A 23,224-nucleotide genomic window follows, 5' to 3' on the forward strand; every position below is an offset into this window, starting at 1 on the left:
TGTCTGTCTGTCTGTCTGTCTGTCTGTCTGTCTCTCTCTCTATCTATCTATCTATCTATCACTCGAAAGTTATTGGAACAAATTTGACACCTATATCCATGCGTTTGAAAACACACAGAGTATAAGGGTACTACTAAAGCAGAGTGGTCCTGAACGCGCAGTCGTGCGTCCGCGCTAGCTAGTCGTGAGTGGTCGATCCTATTATTTTTAAACTTCAAACTTCATTTGTTTTCTATTTTGATAAATTCTCTCTGTTGAAAATTATATTTTCATATTTTAAATAATTTGCAATTTCAGAAAATATATTTTTATATTAAATTTGTGTTTTCTAATTTGATAAATTCTACGGACACAAACAGAGGTGAACAAGTGATAAATAGATAGATAGATATATATATAGAGAGAGAGCTAGTGAGATAGACAGACAGACAGACAGACAGACAGATAGATAGCTCCGGCTAGTCATGGTATTAGCTGTCAGTAGCCAAAGAATCAACTTTCACTTCTGAAAGCTAATACCATGACAGTGCCCAAATATTTAATGGTATGGAGTTCAAGGTAAGTTATGACATAGAATTGTCTTCTGATAATGGTACTAGATAGAAAAAAACAAAGAAAGAAAATTACCTGCACCATGATGTCCTTTGTATTTTCTGACTCCCAAATAGTCTGCACTTTGTCTAAGACACAAACATATAGATCTACTGTGTCATTGCAGGACAGGATGTCTTTCAGATATTCCTTAGACTTCTCACTACGCTTCACTGTCCTGAGACAAAAAAAAAAAAAAAACAGAGAGAAAAACACAAAATTATAGTAAATTATATTATTATTTAAATAACTGATATTTTTATTTTTATTGATTTTGGAAAAATGAAAAATGAAGTTGTTAGCTGTATATGAAGTGTGAAGGTTTATCAGTATTAAAGATATACAGATTTTCTTTTAACATAAAAAGACAAATAGGAAGCTATGGTAATTATAATACTTGGCAAAAAAAAACAAAAAAAACAAAATGGTGCATCAGCTATGGTAAATAGACAATTGTCAATAAAGTGAATAGTTTTATTATTAAGAGAGAAGAGCAGTAGCCTTCATCGTTGTATGTGTTTCTAGAATGGCCAGGTTGGTATGACTGAGCTCCAGTTTGTAAACAGAAACTTATAAGAAATATGTGAGAATGGAGGGGATACCAAGGAGAACAACACTAAAGAGGAATTATTACGGAAATTTTCTTAGTGCAGGGATAAGTAGAGGACTGGGGGCGAAATACAGTATAGGAGATAAAAGGAGGAGAGAGAGTTATATAAGGTATGCTTTAAAAAGGCAGAGGTAAGACAGTACTGCATCCAAGCTAGTGGTTGTACTGTACTGGTCAGTGAATCTTTGCTAATTAGAGCTGAAGTATTTTCCTTCCACAAAGAAAAAGCCTAGTCGTTGTGATTGACAATGTATTTATATATAATATTGTCATGAGAGATTATAAGTGATTGTGAGGCCTATCACTTGCAGTGCTGCTTAGTTGTTTGCTCTTAATGCATATGTGGAAAAACTTATTAGTGTAGTGATTGTGTCTTTGTGCTATTAAAAGATTCAAGATTATCAGGTCCCCATTGGAGGATGTTTTTGAAGTGCTTGATTACAAAAACAATGTATGAATGGTGTGTATGCACTTGTATGTGGAAGATTAAAGAATAATGAAGAGTGGTACCATCTTACATGGGAGTATGTAGTTAGAAGTAATAACAAGAAGGTCAATAATGTACTCAAGGAAGTATTAGCCAAATCTAGTAGTTTAACTCCAGATTTGATAGAAAAAGCCTAACGAACATGAACTGCAATGGGGTAAACTGAGAGAAAATTCATGATCCAGGAAAGGAGAGACGGATAAGAGTATCTCAGTAGATAATTTAGTTAGGATGTTCTTATGTTAGATATAGATTAAAGCTGAAATTGATGACATCAAAGAGAAAAATTCATGTTCCTATCTGAAGGCTGAAGATTACTAGCAAGTGATATAAGAAAATATGGATGTGGCAAAATGGAAAACCAAAAGGCTGGTTATTGCAAAAGATGAAGAAGGTGCCTGCTCCCATTACTTCTGTGACACATGGTTCCATGTTCTTTTAGATTATGTAGACAAAGAAACTGTCAGCTAATTCAATTGTTTTACCAGCAGAAGTTCATCATGCTTGAACAATGGCAGATAAACAGATTGTTCACAGTTTGAGGAGATACTCTTAGTAATGGTTTGGGTACAGTTTAGAAGTCAAGAGAGTCTGCAAGCTGTATGGAGTACGAAAGCATCATTTGCTTTTCTGATGCTTGTTTTACAGTTAAGGAGAGTGTTGTTGACTGGATGATGCTTGATAAACGGTTTTGTTAATCTTATACTTGCAGTTATCAGATTGGCAGAATTCTAACAGCATTGGATGTCTTGCATTGCAGTATTTATTCAGGAATTCTTGTGTTCTGAGTTTTTGCTCAGGTTAACTTTGCCTTTCATCCATCTAGAGGTTGATAAATAAAGTACCAGTCTAAGATGATAGACTGGTGGGATTGTTAAAACTTCAGATGGAATGCCTTGTGATACTTGATCTGGTTTGTTTTGAGTTTAAATACCACAGCAGCCTACTTGGATAGTAGAGCTAATTTATTTACTGATTGACTGCAACCACCTGATTCTTGGATGTCTTTAGTGAAGCCTACTCTGTTGCAAGCATATAGACCAGGTTTCTGATTTGAAGATACCTCCCACTATTTTGAAAGCACTGTAGGAGGCACAACTTTTAATTCTCTTCAATGAGTAAGAAATTGCATATTACATTTGCTGCCATGAACTGGTGAACCTCAACCAGTTAACCAAGAAGTAGTACCAGTGAGTTTGGAGTAGGTTAAGAGTTACTGAGCAATAGAAAGATGTAAGTCTGTATCGAATTCAGTGTTGCACTGTGTTGTTGGCAAAAAGCTACTAGCTTCTCAATAGCTGAGTTCACCTAGTTGAAACCTCATACCATGTGAAAGGCAGCACAAAACACCATTGTAAATAATATGATTGTTGTATGACTAAACTTTGCTCAACTGAATTTCCTCCAAAGGCAAAACCTGCTATAAATTGGTGCCCAATCCAGCAGGTGATACAGTTCAAATATTGGCACTGTCATGGTATTAGCTGTCAGAAGTGAAAGTAGAAAAATCTGACAAGGAACGTTACTGCTGGTTTGAGTTGATTCTTTGGCTACTGACAGCTAATACCATAACTGGCCGGAGCGAGCTATCTGTCTGTCTGTCTGTCTGTCTGTCTCTCTCTCTATCTATCTATCTATCTATCACTGGGCAATGACTGCAGATAGAGTGATGAATAGGGTAGAGGATTAGTATGTCAGTTAGGATTGAGAAAAGAAAATTTTGAGTCAAAGTAACTAGAAATATTTGTTATTGATATCTAGAGGAGACAGTTAAGTTATAAAAAGTGTGGGTTCTTCATATATATATATAGACATCACCTTAAGAAACAAAGTTGGAATATACAAAGAGTATAGCAGGACAATAGAGATAGGCTTGTATTTCAGAGTTTCAGACAGATGTGTTGTATTAGATACATAAATATAGACAACTACCTACAATTTGTATCAGAAGTAGTTTTAGTTTCTGCAAATATTATCTACAAATGGTACAACTATCATACCATCCATAAACGGTAGAACATGGCAATAAGATTAAAATTAATCAGGATTTAAACTTTAATCTAGAAAATTATTTAACATTTGACCATCGCCTATTTGTAGAGTTGTCAACCTCTTATGTTAAATATTAAATATTAAATCCAACTTCTCTGCATAAAAATAGTTAGAGCACATTTGCTACTACACTACATATGACTATTGCAAACAACATATGTAACATGGTTCTAGGATAAACTAGTGTTTATTTAACATGATAAATCTGGTGCTGGACCCATAGACCACTCCAATATATGTGATAGCAACCTCTGAGTCATCCATCCCAATGAAGTAATAGCTAAGAAGAATGGGTTGAAAAAATGTGTTTGCAAAAATAATCCTCAGAATAAGTTAAATATATGTGAGTTGAGAAAGCTGATGGCTATTTAAAGCATTAATCAATGTACAAAGCAGAAATGACTTGTTTTGTAGAAACATTTAATGCTCAGAAGTATCTGGAGTTGACAGTGGAGGATACATGTGACAAAGATAGAAAAAAAAATTCTGAAAAAAGGCAGAAAGATCAAATCAAACGTTGCTAGGTTGTCAAACAAGATAATGAAAGATCAAGATAAAGAGGTATATATTGTACAGCAGTCACATCAAAACATTAATGTTTAAACAATTATGATAATTATGGAGTCAGCCAATAATTGTGGAGACATTGATGTAAGGCATAATGTCATATATTTAAGATTGTGACTGAGTATTGTAAAATTAAAAGTCACTTACCATACAATATGTCGAGTTAAAACCATAGTAAACAGTGGTGCACAAGTGTCATCAGTCTGGCAGTGTTCTAGGAAACTGGTCTCTTCTTCTTGACTCAAACGAATGTCAAACAAAGCTAGCTCTGCCCTGAGAAGTTCTTTGACATTTTTCTTGCTTAATGGATCTAGATGAAGTGTTGCCCATTGTCTAGAAGTAGAAAATTCAGAATAACAACCAGACTTTTAATTTTTACTTATTTTTGTGTGTTTTACCATTGTTCCCAAATATTTCATACTTGTATTGGCAGACTGGCTTTTCAAAAGAAAAACACATTTGTATATTAATATAAATATCTTTGTCCAGCAATTATTTAAAGGAATTTTTTTCATCGTTCTTTAATGTTAATGTGTAAGGATAACACATAGAGGACTATGTAATCACTTAGTTTGATAGAATTTCAACCATCTTAAAAAAGGAAGGATTTACTGGAACAATGTAGTCTTAAATATAATAAAAAAAGATAAAACTGTCATAGTTGAAAAGCTTTTGATCATAGGTCTGCTCAATCAGGCTGACCTGGGGCTAAAAAACAACAGCATATCACAATACCTTATACTATATGTAATAAATAGTGTTTGTTAGAATTTTAAGATAAGGCTAGTATGTGTATTATGGCAAAATAAGATTCTCAGTTTCTATAATAAAAGTTCATTAACCTTCCTCTCTTATATATTCCTGGTATTCAGTTCCCTGACTATAGATATTTAGGCTTAGCAGCAGGGAGCTCAATATCCTTTGTACTCTATAACTTGCAAAAATAGATCTAAAAGATTTGCTTTATGTTGATGTTTGTAACAATGACTTGCATGTGACAATTCCTTTTTAGGTGACACTACTTACAGAAGATGCCTCTTTGAGTCCAAGAAAACTGATGCGTGTAATTTATAATATCTTACCTCCAAGACTGTGGACAAGACTTTTCATTTACGGTTGCTATCACATGAACACCAACAGGCAACGGATCCAATAACCACTTGAGGTGTTCTTCAGCTTCCTTGAGAAGATGAAAAAAAAAAAAAAAAATGAAAGGAAATAAACAAAAAACACCCTGAATCCTGTAATCTAATTTGCAGAATTAAAATGGTTGAGTGTGTAAGGTATTAGAGCACAAGTTCTTAAGTTGGAAGTTCATACTGTAATCTAACTACATACCTCATCTGCCTAATTTGAAAGAATTAATATCAAGTCTTTCTCAAAAAATATTAAACAGAGTATCCTATTCCTTAGAAAAGAGTTGGCAGTGATACGTTTTTGATCTTTTTAAGACAATTGAAACTGGAATTGTGAATTGGACTCCTGATAATTTTAAGAAGTCTAACTTAATTCCAAATTTCCTAATTTACAAAGTCTCATCATAAACTCGGTATATTTCCAACAGCAGTACCAAAAATGACTACATAGACACACTGCCCTAGAGAATCCTGAGCAATGGCTGCTGCTATTGTAGCAATCACTCTCTCTTTGTTTTTTAAGGAACTTAATATAATTATCATATTCCTTCAGTCATACCAGCAAAGTCAGCATTCTACAAAATGTATATGTCCCTTAATCCCTGAGAGTCTTTAAGGGTTGGTGCTTAACTTTGGTTTCATGACAGTAGATATATGAAAGATAAATCTCAACCATGAGTTAGTTGTCATTCTGTTCAGTATGAGATCTCAGAAAATCTTAAAACTATTTCTGGCAGTTAGGTAACAGAAAATCAGAAATGTTCTACCCAAATGCACAACAAAGACTTGCTGCAGATTTGAACTAAAAACTTTTGAGTTGCTGGTCCAATACCAAACCACAGATTTAGAATATACAGAAAGCAATAATTTAACCATTGCAAAGCCTTATTTAATAAAATGAATGTAAAATAAAATGTTGTTATACTTGTGGATGGCCATATTTTGCCAATTAAACACACACACAGTTGGCAAAATATGACCATCCCTGTGTATAACAATATCTGTTTCAAAATACAATTTCACGTCAAGAATTTGGGAAAACAAATACATAAACATAAAATAGAATGAATGTATCTCAAAGATGATGAAAACTGTTTGTTACTTACTTGAAAGAGGTCAACAGAATCAAGTACCAAAACTACCCCGCCAGGTAGTCTTGATGAAACTTTCTCTAACCATCGAGGAAACTCCTCTTCCAGACGTACAGGGTTACATGTCAAAGCAGGTGGTGAGGTAACATGCTGCATCAGCTGTGTAAAAGAAATAAGCAAATCAGATTATAGATTTCTTTTCATTACACTTTGACTTTCTCAATAGTCTCAAAGGGTAGGCTGTGACCTTACTGGAACACCACTAACACAAAACTAAATTTTGTAAAAGTTGGATTAGTCCTGATGAAATTTACATGGCAACTATGTAAATTCCATCAGGCGGTGTTATCAGCATGTATCTTAACATTTTTTAAATATATGTTAGGTAAGGAAGAACGAGGAACGTACTCATAAACTTTGTAGGCCCTCCAAGGTGGCTAATGCCTAATCTGAAGAGCTATAGTTCAATATCGAGGTATAAAACATAAGAGAGAAGGTAACCAGAATTTATAACAGGGTGGACTCCTATAGACATCTAAGATAGAAGTGGTGTTAAACTAGTAAGTACGTAAGATACATTACCCATGATGCAGCATTATCTTTGTAGACAAGAGGCAGAACTCTAAAGTCTATCTAAATGTAAATAGGTAGTACAGGGTGTGAACAACCTACCACTGTAGGCAGTGGCAGCATTAAGAAACTGTTGAATGTCTAGTTGACTTGCAGTTCTGAGTTTAACTCAACTCATGTATATTACTTGGAGAAAAATGGGCTAAAATATAATGGTGCTAATTCTGTTGACCTGGAAAAGACAAAATTTGAAGTTGATCCCAGTGGAGTTTAACCCAGAATGCATCAAGCTGAAAACTGCAAAGTAAATAATTTTGAAAACTGTTGTAATAACCATCTCCACCAACTTTAAGAACAAGGCTGGTTCTGTAATGAAATAAGGAGCATAGTTGAATGATTCAAAACTCTGCTCCATGACAGGGTTTGAAGTCAGAATAAAAAATAAGATTAATACTGGGTTTCAAATTTGGGCATAAGGCCAGTAATTTCAGGGGAGAGAGTAAGTCAATAATATTGACCCCACCCAGTGTTCAACTAGTATTTATTTTATTGACCCTGAAAGGATGAAAGGCAAAATCAACCCCAAAAGCTTTTGAACTCAGGATGTAAAGACAGAAGAAATGCTGCTAAGCATTTTTACTGGTGGGGTGATGATTCTGTACAAGATTAAAAATGAAAACCATTTACATTAGAGAGCATCTTGCACTCTATTATCACAGACATCTCTTCAGTTATTAACAACATCAATAAAGAAAATGAGAATTTTAAATACAGGCAAAAGGCCACAGATTTTGTGGAGGGAGCATAATCTATTAAACCAACCCGAGAGGGAGGAAAGGTAAAGATGACTGCAGCAGGATTTAAACTCAGAATGTAAAGGAATTAAATTAAATACAGAAATTCTGCCAATACAGGCAATGAAAGTGTTTGCATACATGTACAAATACAATAAGCAGAATGACTGAAATACCTGGGCTGTAAACCGTCGGATCATAAATATGGGATCAGCACCAACAGAAGACTTGGATCTGACGAAATGACACATGACTAAGCAACTAGGATATTTTTCTTGATGAAGTTGGGTCCTACAAAAACAAAAGAGAAAAATATAAATATTCAAGTCATTTAAACAATTTTTATGATTTCGAGCATTGGCACAGGGACAAAAATAAAAGCAAAATAGTAATTATTATTATTTTTAACACTGGTACAAGATCACACATTTATAGAAGTGCAATGGTTGATAGAACCAACTGCCTGAATGTAGCAGGTACATATTTGTACTGACTCTGCAAGAATGAAAGGTAAAGTCAACTCTGATAGGATATAAACTTTCAACATGAAAAATATAACACCATAATTTATCCAATATTACTGATTGTTTCATTCACAACTTTTTTTTGTGAAAACAGGAATATTCTGCTACAGATTTTACTAATATATTCACTGGAAGATTAACCAGTTCTTCGTGGAGGTGCATGGCTTAGTGGTTAGGATATTGGACTCATGATCGTAAGATTGTGGTTTTGATTCTTGGACCAGGCAACGGGTTGCGTTCTTGAGCAAAACACGTAATTTCATGCTGCTCCAGTTCAATAAGCTGGCAAAAGTGAGTAATTCTAGCGTCCCATCCAGGTGGTGAATTTATATGCCATGAAACCGGGAAACCAGCCCTTATGAGTCAACATGACTCAAGAATGTAACTTTACCTTTACCAGTTCTTCAAGTTAAACTGGTATGAACATCAACTGGATCTAGTTACTGAAGTTGAAGAGATAACTATACTGTAAGACTTCCTTATGTTCATCAACTGCATGATCAAAACATATTGGTCAGATAAAATATTAAATAAAAGGGCAGGATATGCCTAATCCTTTAAGCTAATGAAGTTTTTATAAAGAAATTTTACAAATTTTAAGATCTACTGATCTCAGTAACAATAACAATGATTTCTGGGATAGGCACTATGCCATTGAAGATAGTGTTAATTAGATTGACTCCAATATTTGGTGAAATTTAAAATCAAAATGCAAATGAATGTAACTAAATCTGCAATCCATTGGCAGCCATAACTATAATTAACAACAATAATATATTAATAATATCTATGCAGGAGAACAAATGTATAAGCAAGCAGTACAGTTGACTGAATCAACCACAATACTACAATATTGGACAGTTATTCTCTTTTGTTTTCGTAGGACCCAACTTCATCAAGAAAAATATCCTAGTTGCTTAGTCATGTGTCATTTCGTCAAATCCAAGTTTTCTGTTGGTGCTGATCCCATATTTATGATCCAACAGTTTACAGCCCTGCAATGGGTCCAAATGGTAGATGTAGACTATGTAAAGATTTGAACTCAAAATGTTGAAGTAGAACACTAAATACTGTAAGGCATTTCATTCAGCATTTCTTTTGCTTTAATAATAATTTCTTTATTAAGCATCAGGCCAGAAATTTAGTGGAAGAGGAACAGTCAATTTAATCAGCCCAAGGAACAAATACTACTTTATTTTATGAACCTCAGAAGTTGACCTCAGCAGGATTTGAACTCAGAATGTGAAGAACCAGAACAAATATCAAAGGCCTTTTACCTGATGTACTAATAATTCTACTGATCTGTTGCCCTACCTTATAGTGATTTCTAAGAGTGACAAGCAAGCTACAAAATCTGAGGGGGGGATATTTAATTAAATCAGCCCCAGTATGCTAACAGTATTTATTTTACCAACACTGAAAAAATGTTAGTGTTTTAAATGAGAAAAGACTGTTTGCTCCAAGACTAAATATGACTAGGGGAAGGAAACACACAGGAAAATGGGTGGATGTGGGAAATAATTAGGTAGGATACAAAATAATTATACTTTAAGATTATATGTAAATAATGGGTATGTGGATATTTTGAAAATACCTCATGGAGTGACAACTATCTGCATAGTTACGGCTACCCTTTGGCAAGACATAGCATCTGTTCAGCCACCCTGTCAGGGATAGCCATGGGACTGCAGCATGGTGGATTATGAAGAGGTAGTGAAAGTGCTCAAATGAACCAAGGGTGCTTCTAACATTGATGCTGAGCAGAGGAATCCTAAAAGAACAATGTTCAGGATCACTCAGCTCTGTCAAGAGAGTAACTGCAACGCATCCATAGTGGTGGCATCTATGGTTGCGTAATCAGCTAAAGAGAGACTCACTATGAAAAGCTCTCAATTCAAATTCATAATAATGGAATTGGATGGCAACAGAGAGCCATGGGAATCCGCAAAGGCAGCAATAAAGTAGCATATATAAATAAATAATAATTTTAGTATTTTGTTTCTGGTACAATATAATAATCTTTAATTAACTAACACTGGAAATTATTTGACAGAACACAGACACAAATAAAAACAAAAAATATTTGGATCAGACCAACATCTCTATAAATAATAAAGTTGAATTACAGAGATGTACTTGCATAGCAAGTGATTTGATCTGAGATTGTGAGCTTAAACAAAAACAATTGCAGCGTGGAAGGTGTTTATAAGCCATTTAAAAAACATACAAAAACCGTTAGATTCACTTCAACATTTAAATTTAATTTGTCAAAATATTTTTGTTGCTTTGAAACTGCAACTTGTTCACTGACAAAATTCCATGCTGCATCTTGGAATTTTGTCAGTGAACAAGTCGCGCATTTCAAAACGACAAAAACATTTTGACAAATTAAATTTAAATGTTGAAGTGAATCTAACTTTTTTTTTTGTGTTTTCAATAAAGATGAAATTTAAGGAGTGATCATTGTTCTTTCAAATGTTGAAATTATTCTGGGTTCTCTCCAGATAAAAAATGAAAAGTGAATAAAAATTTCATTTACCATTTTGCTAGGAGCAAAGAACGACCGGTGCCAGAAGAACCAATGATCAAAAGGGGTGGCTGAGGTCCACAGGCATGTACATGACTATTCAATTGCTCATAATACTGAAATAGATGAGACAGGAATTACAATTAGAGGAAAATATTTAAAAAAAAACCTTATATCAATAAAACTTGCTGATGTCTTATAGTACAGACTGATTCTCAATTGCTTAAAATTATTTCACATTCTTTTCGAAAGGTACTAGCAACTGATGTTAGGTATTTGTTTTCTTTCTCCAAAAGAAAAATTTCAATTAATAAAGTATTTTTTGCAGAAGTCATTCACACAGCACATCATATTTATCTAAATTTAAGCCAATATCCAACTTGAGTTATTTCCCTTAGCTGATTTTTATTTTTTTATTATCACTAGCCCAAAATTACTTGTGACATTTTTCTTTCTATATAAAAATTTGTCAATGGACCAATGTAGTTTTGAGTAGACAATACTATACTGATGAAATTCAATAAGACTAAAACCTGTCCATAACTGCTTCCCTTGCCTGCAAACAACTATCAAATTTTCCCTTATGTTTGTAAATAGTTTTCAGAAATTAATTCATAATTTCTTGAAATTATTTCTATTTTCTATGAAAGTTATAAACAATTACCACCATGTTTTTTTTGTAGTCTCTCCCCAACTAAATGGGAAATTTCAATAAACTGAGACTTTTTTTTTATCCAAGTCATTCTGTACATCACATCTTAATTTATCTATTTAAATTCATGTCACAAGCCCACATGAAATAGTTCCCTTAGATCATTCTATTTTTTTTTTTACTTAACACAATGAGAGATAGATAGATAGATAAATAAAGAAAGAGAGAGAGAGAGAAAGTAGACTATTATTATTCTTATTGTACTGCACTGTAAGGTCATTGGCATTAGGAAGGGCATCTGACTGTAAAAACCATGCCAAAACTGACAGTAAAGTGCAATGCGGTCCTCTGGCTTGTCAGCTCTGGTCAAACCATCCAGCCCAGGCCAGCATGGAAAACAGATGTTAAATAATGGTTATGATGATGATGTACCAATGTAAGAAAATCTTATCAATATTATTTTAATGTTGGAATGTTAAAAGAAAAAATGATGTGCTACATTAAGGATTTATCATACATAATTATTTCACTTTAATTCAGAATTCAGATTCAGTTAACTACACTCCATCTCCAACTAATGTATCACCTTGTGCCAATATAAGATATCACCATCATCACCACATACTAGCTTAGGTTAGTGTTAGGGTTGGTATCAACTAACCCCTCCTGGCCTTTTGCCTAAATTAAAAACAGTCGTTTTTTTCTTGACCCCAGTACTCAATTTGTTTTTTATTTTATTGACCTCAAAAGGATGAAAGGTGAAGTTGACAACAGCAGAATTTGAACTTAGATCACTAAGAGCTACAATGTATTTTTCTGGAGTTGCTTTCTGATTTAGGCATAAGGCAAGCAATTTTGAGAGAAGAGGTTTAATCAATGTCATAGGCTACACTACTTCATTGGTATTTTATTGTATTGACCCCACATGGCTGAATGGTCAAGTTGACCCCAGTAATATAATTATAATTATTATTATTAGGGATAGTGGTGGTGGTGGTGGTGGTGGTGGTGGTGGTGGTAGTAGTAGTAGTAGTAGTAATAGTAGTAGTAGCAACAGCAGCTTTTATAGGTTATACTCTCAATCGGTCTGACTAAGGTTTTCTATTCAACGGGGGATACACTGAGTGAAACATTGAGCAAAAATGTGATGCAAGCCAAACAAACTGGAGAAGCATCACAAGCAACACATCAACAAATGACAAATACACCACATACCTTTGCAATTGCACTAACACATGCAAGTGTGACTGCAAGTAGAAGCCCTCTAGACATCATTGACAAAAGCTGCCCACCTCGTCATCAGTTGGAGGATGAGCTATGAGAAAAATGAGCAAGTGGCAGGGATTTTAGCAGCATGCAATGCTATGAAAATGGAAGATGATAACAATGCAGATGATGGAAATGATGAGGATGCATTAATAATAAAGACAATGATGATGAAAATTCATTTACCTTCTCAAAGCCAAGCTCACAACTTGAAGATAGTGCAGCATTAAGAGCTACCATATGCTCATAGTCACATTGGATGTCCCACAAAGCACCACCACATAGTTGTTCAGGACCTTCTAGTTCAGAGTAACCACAGTCACTTTCTGGTTTTTCCTTTTTGGCATCAATACCAAGTTCCTGTGTAAAGTATTAGATATAAAACTTTAGACAATTCAACATCAACATGGAGTCGAAATATTGGCTTACTTACTGACCACATAGAGAAAGATTCAAACATTCTAATAATCAATTAGCATCATCATCATTTAACATCTATTATCCATGCTGACATGGATTAAATGGTTTAACTGGAGATGGTAAGCCAGAGAGCTGCACCAGGCTCCAGTCTGTTTTGGCTTGGTTTCTATGGTTGGATGCCCTTCCTAATGCCAACCACTCCACAGAGTGTATTAGGTGTCTTTTACATGTCACCAGCACAGGTGCCTTTTACGTGTCACCAGCAAGGGTGCTGATTCCGAAAAACAAAACATGACATTGGGATAGTTTTTCAGTACATTTGTCCATTTGCATATAGTGAATAAAGTAGTAGACTATCTACCAACTCATAGATTGTGAGTTCAAACCAACACCAGGCAGGTATATTTCTTAGTGTTTCTTAGCAAAACACTATATTCTACATTGCCTCACTTTATCTAACTGTTAAAAATAGATATCAGATGACCTGAGAGTGTTAGACCAATAATCTATAGTAGACCAATAATCTGTTCCAAGGGAGGTCAATTTTTCATCTTTTAATATCTTAAAACATGTTTAGCCATTGTTGATTAAACCCAGTTGAACTCTGACAAGTCATTTCAGTTATGACCATCCTATCTTTTCTTCAGACATAGTCTATCCAATCTGTCCTCTCATTGATTAAGATGGTTGGGTGCTGTTTCTACCAGGTTGAACAAAATGTAGGTGTTGCAGTATTGGCTCATCTATGTTTTGTAGTTGTAGTCTCTTCTTATTGCAAACCATTCAACCATGAATGTGAGCAGTATCTATTGTCATGTCTGATCTAGTGGGGACACCATAATAACTCCAAAACAATTTGAACATATAAGTTTGTAGCAGTAGTCTAACATACTAACGTACGATCAAATAATACAGAATGCTTACCATTTTCAATATCTTGTCAATTTCATTATAGGCTAACTCAGCACCTTTGGCTGGTGTGTTATAACCATTCAAGACACGGACGTTACTGCTCTGGATGTTCAGGTTATTTATTTGCGTGCCATCATATCTGAAAAGTAAAAATTTATCATTATCATCATCCTCACCACTACCAATTCTGTTATGACACTTTCAACATTATTATGTTTGACATTGTTGCTATTTTACCCAAAACCAAATTCATCATCATAATCATCAGCAGTAATACCAAAGTGAGTTCTGGTATACTTAGAAGATTCAGAAGATCACACTACAGCTAGAAGTTTCTTTAGTTCAATTCTACAGCACAACATAGACTGACCAATGTCTTGTGAGTGAAATGAAAATCATGCAGATGGAAATTGCACAGAAGCTTGTTGGAGAGAACATTCCTGTTTCTGAATGGTAGATTTAATCTATTTCCCCAGCTGAACATCAACTGGCCCATAGGTACTTTTAGTAAAGCCAAAGTCTGTTTCAAGCATTATAAATTCCTCCTAGAAGTCTCAAGGAGCCTGAAATAAGTCATGGATGTGTCCTTCCTTCACTGACTATGCCATACCAAAAGCTTAAAACAAAATTTTAAAAAAAACTTTTTCTGCTGGGGTTATCATTAATGGACTCAAAATCCATTAAACTTCCTTCTTTTTGATTCACACCATATTTTCAAATGAAGTTTGCTATCTCCTCTCAGCAGCAACATTCTCCAATACAATGATGGTCAACTCTTCTTAAGCACACTTATGGCATAGAGGCCTGGTACTTTAGATATACCCACACAGAATGTTTGATCTAACAAATTTCACTGAACATTAAAGATTTGATCAACATTGTAGTTGTAGTTAAACATATCTTCATAGTTGTATGTAATGTCCTAAGCTTTAGGACTTCAAAATTAAAAGCCACAAAATAGTTTCTTAAAGACTTACTTGCTACACTGAACAGATTATGTAACAAGCATGGAAAGCGGATGTTAAACGATGATGATGATGATGATGATAATGATAGTGATGATGGTAAGTAGGTCTATGACTGCAAACATTCCAGCCATGATGTAATGCTTTCAGGCATTGTATATCTAGACTTACATTATCCAATGTATCCCTTTTTAAGAGAGCTAGATGCAACTGGAGGGTGATTTGACAATTTCTAGCAGGTCAAGCAACCACATACAAGCTCCCCTGTGGTAAATAGCTGGCATTATCAAATAGCCAGCATAAATTGCAAAGGAAAAAGCAAAAGTTGACTTTTTGAACTGGAGAGTTGGTATCATTTAATAGTAGTTTTCCAAACAACAAATTGATCTAAGATCCATGCTACTGCTGACCACTACCACCATCATCATCATAAATTCCTCTCATTATCATTGATGACATCACCACCATCATATGACTTTGATGCACATTTTCATCTTATTTGCCATTACGTAATTCATTCACCATTTTGTAACAAAGACAATAACATATCTACTTATTCTTTCTCACAGTTGCAGGGCAAGAACTTATAACATAAAAAAAATATAACTAAATACTGAATGGCATTCCACAGCAATCCACAACCACTTGAGTTTAAAATCAATATAGATGTATAGGATATAAACTGAGAGAAGAAAAGAAAAACAAAGAAAATGTCAGTACCAAATATGACTTGACTCAACAGGTACAGTAACACATCTCCCAATTATACCTCCTCCAACCCTTGTAATTTTTTCAGTTACAAATATGGTTTCTCATATTGACAAAGGATCACAAATACAAAAAGAAACGGTAAAGCTGACTGAATCACACCCATTACATAACAGGTACCTATAACATTGGTTTCAAATTTTGGCACAAGGCCAGCAGTTTTGGGGGAAGAGGAAAGTTGATTAGATCAACCCCATTGCTCAACTGGTACTTGTTTTATTGCCCCCAAAAGGATGAAAGACAAAGTCAACCTCAGCAAAATTTGAACTCGGCACACGAAGATAGATGAAATGCTGCTAAGCATTTCGTCTGGTGTGCTAACGATTCTACCAACTCACTGCCTTAGACACTTTCATCAGCATGCTAATAATCCTGCCAGCTTGCTGTCTTTTATAGGTTCCTATAATATTGACAGACAGGGGAACCAAAGCATATAAAAGAAAGAAAATAAAAATTTAAAAAACCGTACTTACTTTTCACGAAGACAAAATACAGCAGGTCGCACCCCAAGGCTATCTAGATGTCCCCAGCTGTATTCCCAGCTATTAAACCTGAAATAAAATGAGATGAAGAATGCAAAGAATGGTAAAGATTTGGAGTAGAGAAATACAAGATAAATGTAAGCACAGAAAGTAGATATTACATGATGAGGAAGAAGAAAAAAAGATTTACATCAGAATTCATATTTGCCAAGAGGATCCATGACAACTTTATAGAATTCTCTCTACTGCCATTCTTCAACTCAGATGGTTCAAGGCATAACTGTGATTAACAAGTTTGTTATGTGATCACGTTGCTCCTGATTTGACACCATGGCCAGCAAGATTTTTGTATTATGGCTGCAGGTAAACCCAGGACTTGTAAGTGACAATGAATAGACAGAAACTTTCTGGAAGCCCCTTCTTGAGTGATAAACTTCATTCATAGCTCAATTTAACACAACGACCTGGTTTTGGAGAACTTTTAGAGGAGTTCACTTTCTTGTAAGCATTAACTTATGAATCAGTGTTTTTTGTTCGATCTCTGACCATCAGTTCCAGAGACTCAGCAAAATGTTATGGCTACTACTCTTCCTCTTCTGTCTAAATATTAACAGAAAGGCAATATTCCTAAAATCAGATTACTTTATCAAATGTTATGCTTACTTATTCACAGTGTTTTGAATTAATCATATATGATCTTGTAGCTTCAAGATTTTGAATCATGCGATCATTTACTTCCAGAATGACATTGTAGGGTAAGTTTGTGAGGTCAAATCTGACTGGTTTGAACTTAAAACATGTAGAATATTCAGGCCAGATATGGCTGGTTTAAATGCTAAAGGGTTAATACTCCTTCAGACAAAATTGTCACATTCACTGCATACAGGGTCCATCTCTAAACTCTTGAATACAAAGTTTTCAATCAGAAAACTATTACATTTTGTGTTAACATAAATTTAAAAGGAATGCAAATTTACAAGTTATCAAAGTGTCCACAGACCATGGGGTTTCATACTTTCAACTACAAAAAACATCAAATAAAGAAAGAGTAAATATGCTGTTACCTGTTAGCCTCAACCCCTCTGAAAGCTAAATACAAGTTTGACATCTGGATTTGTCTTTTTATTGCTTGCAAATGAAGCTCAAACACCTGTAAGGATAAAAATTTACCATTTAAGAAGCTTTAGTGTGCATGTAATTGGGTATCTATATGGATTTTTTTCATTGAATTCTGTACTTTCTTTGTTTTACAGTTTGTCCTTCTGTACTGAATATTGTTGGAGTAGGTTGCAACTGGCCAGTATGACACAGGACTACTTCTGAGAAACCAAGAAATTATATCCCACCATGATCACACTGGGCCTACAATCAACATATCTAACTCAGTTTGCTAATGTGCAAAATACAGTTACTATTGACCAAATAAGGAACTTATGTGGTAGTTTAATCTGCAAGAAATAATAACCAAATCTCCTTCAGATCATACCTTAGTGTCATAAGTAAAGATAGATTATGTAATCCTACATAGCCCTAAAAACAATTTGAGGTTTACTCAAGGCCAGCTTAAGGCTAATCAACAACAAGATACAAATTCATACCTATACAGTTGATAGTCTAGTATCTGGATTTCAAATAATTATTAGAACAAATGAAATTGATTAGACTTACTTTATAAGAAATTAACATATTGTTGAAATGAGAAATATAAATATATGCATATGGATAGATAGATAGATAGATATCATCCAAAAGTTAAAACATAAAGAGAAAGCAACAAACCGTTGATGATAGGCTCACATCATCATCTACATGCATGTTAACAACAATCAAAGTTCGGCCTTCCCCTTGACATAGACTGGCAAGCTTTGGAGCATAATCCTGCAAAGATAATATGTATATATGAAATAATTATACAGTTTTACCTAGGTCATGCTACTCATTTAGTACTGCTTTGTTATTTGTTACATGGTTTTGGGAGATATTTCCAGTGGGGTAGATATACATTATTATAATAATTGTATGCTAGCATGTAAAAAAAACTCAGACATTCCCCCATACACTCAAATTGTTCTCTCAATTTTTAACTCAGCATGAATGGAAAAACAACCAGCAATACCACATGATGAAAACTCATCTGACCTGCGATGGGAAAGCATGATACTGAATGTAAAACTTGTGTGTTGAAGTGACTGAAATCTGATGTTTCAGTCATTAGACTGTGGCCATGCTGGGGCACCGCCTTGAAGAATTTTAAATCGAATAAATCAATCCTAGTACTTACTTTATAAAGCACAGTACTTAGTCTATCATCATTTTGGCCAAACCACTAAGTTATGGAGATGTAAACGCACCAACACTAGTTGTCAAGCAGTGGACACACACATATATGTGATGGGCTTCTTTGAATTTCTGTCTACTAATTCCACTCACAAGGCTTTGATTGGCTCAAGGCTTTGATTGGCACAAGGCTATAGAAGAAGTTGCTTGCCCAAAGTGCCACACAGTGGGATAGAATCTGGAACCATATGGGGCTGGGAAGCAAACTTCTTACCACACAGCCATGCCCACACTCTTGAATGTCAAGCATATAGGAGAAAGTCTTTAATCTTGGAATAAACGAGGATTAGAACCATCTTGAACAAAATAAAAACTTCTACCAAGACAATCCTGTTGTTATCAGCACTAAAAAAAAAGGATTTGTTCAAGGAATCGGATTTAAGGGGGAAAATGAATGATATGCATCTAGGTGAGTGATGATTCTTCAAATGTCTTCTAATTCATTTATAATTCTAGATCCCATTTTGTAAAATCAAACTGAGTGAGGTTATCTAAAGTTGTTGGTTTTGAATTTTAACATGAGGCCAGCAATTTCGGGGCAGTGGGTAAGCTGATTATATCAACCCCAATACTCAACTAGTACTTAATTTATCAATCCCTAGAGGATGACAGGCAAAGTCAACCTTGGCAGAATTTGAACTCAGAACATAAAGATGGATGAAATGCTGCTTATCATTTTGTCTGGTGTGCTAACAATTCATCCAGCTCCTGCCTTGATATCTAGTTATTGAGTGCTTAGAGAGTAAGACAGTGAACCAGTGGAGTTTTCGACCATTTACCAACACCTGTCACATTTATTGGGGTTTGTGTCATATGAAACTTGTAATTTTATGTTTTAGGAATGTATCTATCACTAACAGAGGCATAATTTTATGTGTGTGTGTGTGTGTGTGTGTGTGTGTGTGTTAGAGAGTGAGTGCTCATCATTGCTGCTGTCACCATCATCAATACATACGTACATGTAGAGATGCATAAGTACATACATACATAAATATGTATACACATCCGTAAACACACACATGCATGCACACATTCATCCATCCATACATTCATAAATGTATGCCCCTAGCATTGGGATTTTGAACTTTCATCTCTAACGTCCGAGTCTGACATTCTTAATTACTTTGCTATAGTTTTATAGAAATTTAGAGATGATTATTATTTCTTTCTGGTAAAGACCAAACCAAGTAAAGATAAGAAAGAAACATTTACCTTTTGAAAAATATCAAATTCCATTTTGCTATCATTAGAGATGGACACAAAAATTCGAACTACATTAGCAATTAAATGCTCTGGAATTGTAGGGCTGATTTGTGTAAGCTTTCCAAGGGCCAAACTCCAATCCTCTAATGAAGAAAAAAAAAATATGTAAATTAAAAAAAAAAATCAAATAAAGAATAAATGAGTTTGAAATGGAAATGGAATGGTATGTTGACCCTTGTTTTACCTAACACATTATCAGTCAGTATGAGTAAAGCAACACTAATAGCAATCAAGAAAACATTCTTCTTTAATGCTTTAACACAAAAGTAAAAACATCGTCATCATCATCATTTAATATTTGCTTTCCATGCTAGCATGGATTAGGTGGTTTGACATGGAGCTGGCTAGCAGGGAGTTGTCCAGGCTGCAATTGTCTGTTGTGGCATGGTTTCTACAGTTGGATGCCCTTCCTACCACCAACCACTTACAGAGTGTGCTGGGTGCTTCTTACGTGCTCCCAGCATGGGTGTGTTTATGCAGCATTGGCACAGGTGCTTTTTATGAGGCACTGGCACCTGAAAGGACAAGCCTGCATGGATGGAAGACAGCAATTATACTTAGCTTGACATGTTTTATTATCAAGTACAGCAAATTGCCACATCTGGTCCCTTGTCATTTCCTCAGTGAAGCCCAGCATACGAAGATCCTTTCTCACCACTTTGTCCCACATCTTCCTGGGTCTACTCCTTCCACAATTAGATCTTAGTACTTTTATATGCAGCTGTCCATATTCATATGCATCACATGACCAAACCAGTGCAGTCTTCTCTCTTGCACCTAAATCTGATGCCTTTTATACCTAGTTTTCCTCTTAAATTATTTACATCCTATCATACATGCACACTGACATTATCCATCCAGCAGACCATGCCAGTTTCAATTCTTTCAAGCCTTCACAAGTCCTCTGTAGTCAAAGCCCACATTTCATTGCCATGTAACAAAGCTGTATGTACACAGACATCATACAATCTGCCTTTCATTCTGAGGGAAAGGCCCTTAATTACCAACAAAGGTCTAAACTCTCTCAACTTTGCCCAGTCTGTTCTTAATCTAGCAACTACACTTTCAGAACTTCCTCCACCATTGCTAACTTGGTCTCATAAGTAACAGAAACTATCTACTACTTCTAGTGACCCTTCTGAGCATGAGGGAGTCTATTGTCTGCACATTTTTAGCGTTTATTGTACCAGCACATTTTCTATGCACAAATATATTCTCCATTAACCTTCTTGTGATACTGCTACACCTTGTGTGTCCAAAGCTTACACTGGGTACAACATATGGAGTGTCTACCAACACCCTTCTTACATATCGAGCAAGACTATCTTCCAGAAGGAACTTGTAATTTGTCTGTTTTCCTACTTGCTAGGACTTTGGCTTTTGCTAAATCAACTCTAAGGCCCTTAAATTCCTGGCCTTGTATCCACACCTGAAATTTCTTCACTAGGTTAGGTAGTGATTCACATGAATATGCAATATGATTTTAGGCCAATGTCATATTCTAAAATTATCTAGAAAATATAGAAATGGAATACAGTATTAGAAGAAATTGAATGAACTTAGACATGAGTCAATTGATTTGTCAGAAGATACGTTTATTGAATGAATGAATTCATGATCAGTCAATTTCCAGAAAATTTTTTAATCAGACACCTAATTAATTTCAGTATATCTCTTTATCCAAAAAGAGATATTAATTGTTAGTGTTCAACTCTGGTTTTATAGAATTTAGCAGAGGCAATACAAATGCTTCTGTTCTCACTTTTTTTCATTTTTTACTCGTACTCGTTTCAGTCATTAGACTGCAGCCATGCTGGGGCACTGCCTTGAAGAACTTTTAGTCAAATGAATCAACCCCAGGACTTATTTTTTTAAGCCAGGTACTTATTCTATTAACCTCTTTTGCTGAACTGCTAAGTTATGGGGATGTAAACACACCAGCACCAGTTGTCAAGTAGTAGTGGGAGACAAACACAGAAACAAAGACACACACATACAATGGGCTTCTTTTAGTTTCTGTCTACCAAATCCAGTCACAAGGCTTTGGTTGGCTCAAGGTTATAGTAGAAGATACTTGCCCAAGGTGCCACACAGTGGAACTGAACCCGGTACCATGTGGATGGGAAGTAAGCTTCTTACTGTGAACAACGTCAACATATCACAGGTAATAATACTAGTTCTGGTACCAACCTATTCCCAATGCACAATCAACCCCAAAAACATGCACACACTTCTACAACATAATAATGTAAATAATGTGACCAAGACTGTCAGTGGTTTGTTGGGTTTGAGAAGACACACCAAGCTTGGCGAAATTGTATTAGGTTGTCAAGAAAGTTCTTGCGGTTTTTAGCCTTTAAATTCAGATGCACATATCTCGGCTCAAACAAAACTTTATTAATCGAAATAAACACCATCAGAATCAACACACTTTTGCCAACACGAAACAAGTTTATTTATGCCAGTAGCATAAAAATCCTGCATTCTGGTGGTGATGAAGTCGCTGAAGGTGTGTTTGGCATCGTCTTGGTTTTTGAAGCATTTCTCACGCAGGACGTTGTTGAGATGCTTGAAAAAGTGGTAGTCAGTAGGTGAGAGGTCTGGTGATGAGGTAGAATTTCATAGCCCAATTCGTTCAACTTCTGCAGGGTCGGTTGTGGACATGCGGCCGAGCGTTGTCGTGGAGAAGAATCGGTCCTTTTCTATTGACCAATGCTGGCTGTTGTTGTTGGAAATTCTTATGCATTTCATCCATTTGCTGACAGTAATTCTCTGCCGTAATGGTTTTGTCTGGATCCAAAAAGTTGTGATGGATGAAGCCGGCCGCAGACCACCAAACAGTCACCATGACCTTCTTTTGGTGCAACATTGGCTTCGGGAAGTGCAGTGGAACTTGTCAGCATCTAACCACTGAGGTGAGCATTGCCGGTTGTTGTAAAGAATCCACTTTACATCGCAAGTCACAATCCAGTCGAGAAACGGGTCATTTTTGTTGCATACAAAAAGGGAAGACGACACTTCAAAACGGCATTTTTTGGGGGGGTTGTGGTTCAATTCGTGCAGCACCCATTTCTCAAGTATTTTTGTTTTTCCAATCTCTTTCAAGTGGTTGGAAATCATCGTATATGTTACGTCTGATTCAGAAGCAACCTCTCGAACATTTGTAAGTGGAGTGGCTTCGACTACGGCTCTTAGCTGATCGTTGTCAAC

General features: G+C 35.4%; 1 protein-coding gene across 1 annotated transcript in view; it reads right to left on the reverse strand.

Annotated features, from left to right (window-relative positions):
- Positions 1-23,224, reverse strand: part of LOC106876833 (nephrocystin-3) — a 96,142-nt gene that overhangs the window by 55,794 nt on the left and 17,124 nt on the right. Inside the window, exons 6-17 of the mRNA XM_014925551.2 lie at positions 19,964-20,097; positions 18,194-18,292; positions 17,479-17,564; positions 16,406-16,483; positions 14,212-14,338; positions 13,054-13,227; positions 10,962-11,065; positions 8,075-8,189; positions 6,550-6,693; positions 5,390-5,487; positions 4,455-4,640; positions 628-769 (exon numbers count right to left, since the gene is read on the reverse strand). Of these exons, the coding sequence (XP_014781037.1) occupies positions 628-769; positions 4,455-4,640; positions 5,390-5,487; positions 6,550-6,693; positions 8,075-8,189; positions 10,962-11,065; positions 13,054-13,227; positions 14,212-14,338; positions 16,406-16,483; positions 17,479-17,564; positions 18,194-18,292; positions 19,964-20,097 (1,487 nt within the window). The remainder of the gene's footprint in view (positions 1-627; positions 770-4,454; positions 4,641-5,389; positions 5,488-6,549; positions 6,694-8,074; positions 8,190-10,961; positions 11,066-13,053; positions 13,228-14,211; positions 14,339-16,405; positions 16,484-17,478; positions 17,565-18,193; positions 18,293-19,963; positions 20,098-23,224) is intronic.

The sequence above is a fragment of the Octopus bimaculoides genome, chromosome 1, assembly GCF_001194135.2.
Source record: "Octopus bimaculoides isolate UCB-OBI-ISO-001 chromosome 1, ASM119413v2, whole genome shotgun sequence".
In the NCBI taxonomy this organism is placed as follows: Eukaryota; Metazoa; Mollusca; class Cephalopoda; order Octopoda; family Octopodidae; genus Octopus; species Octopus bimaculoides.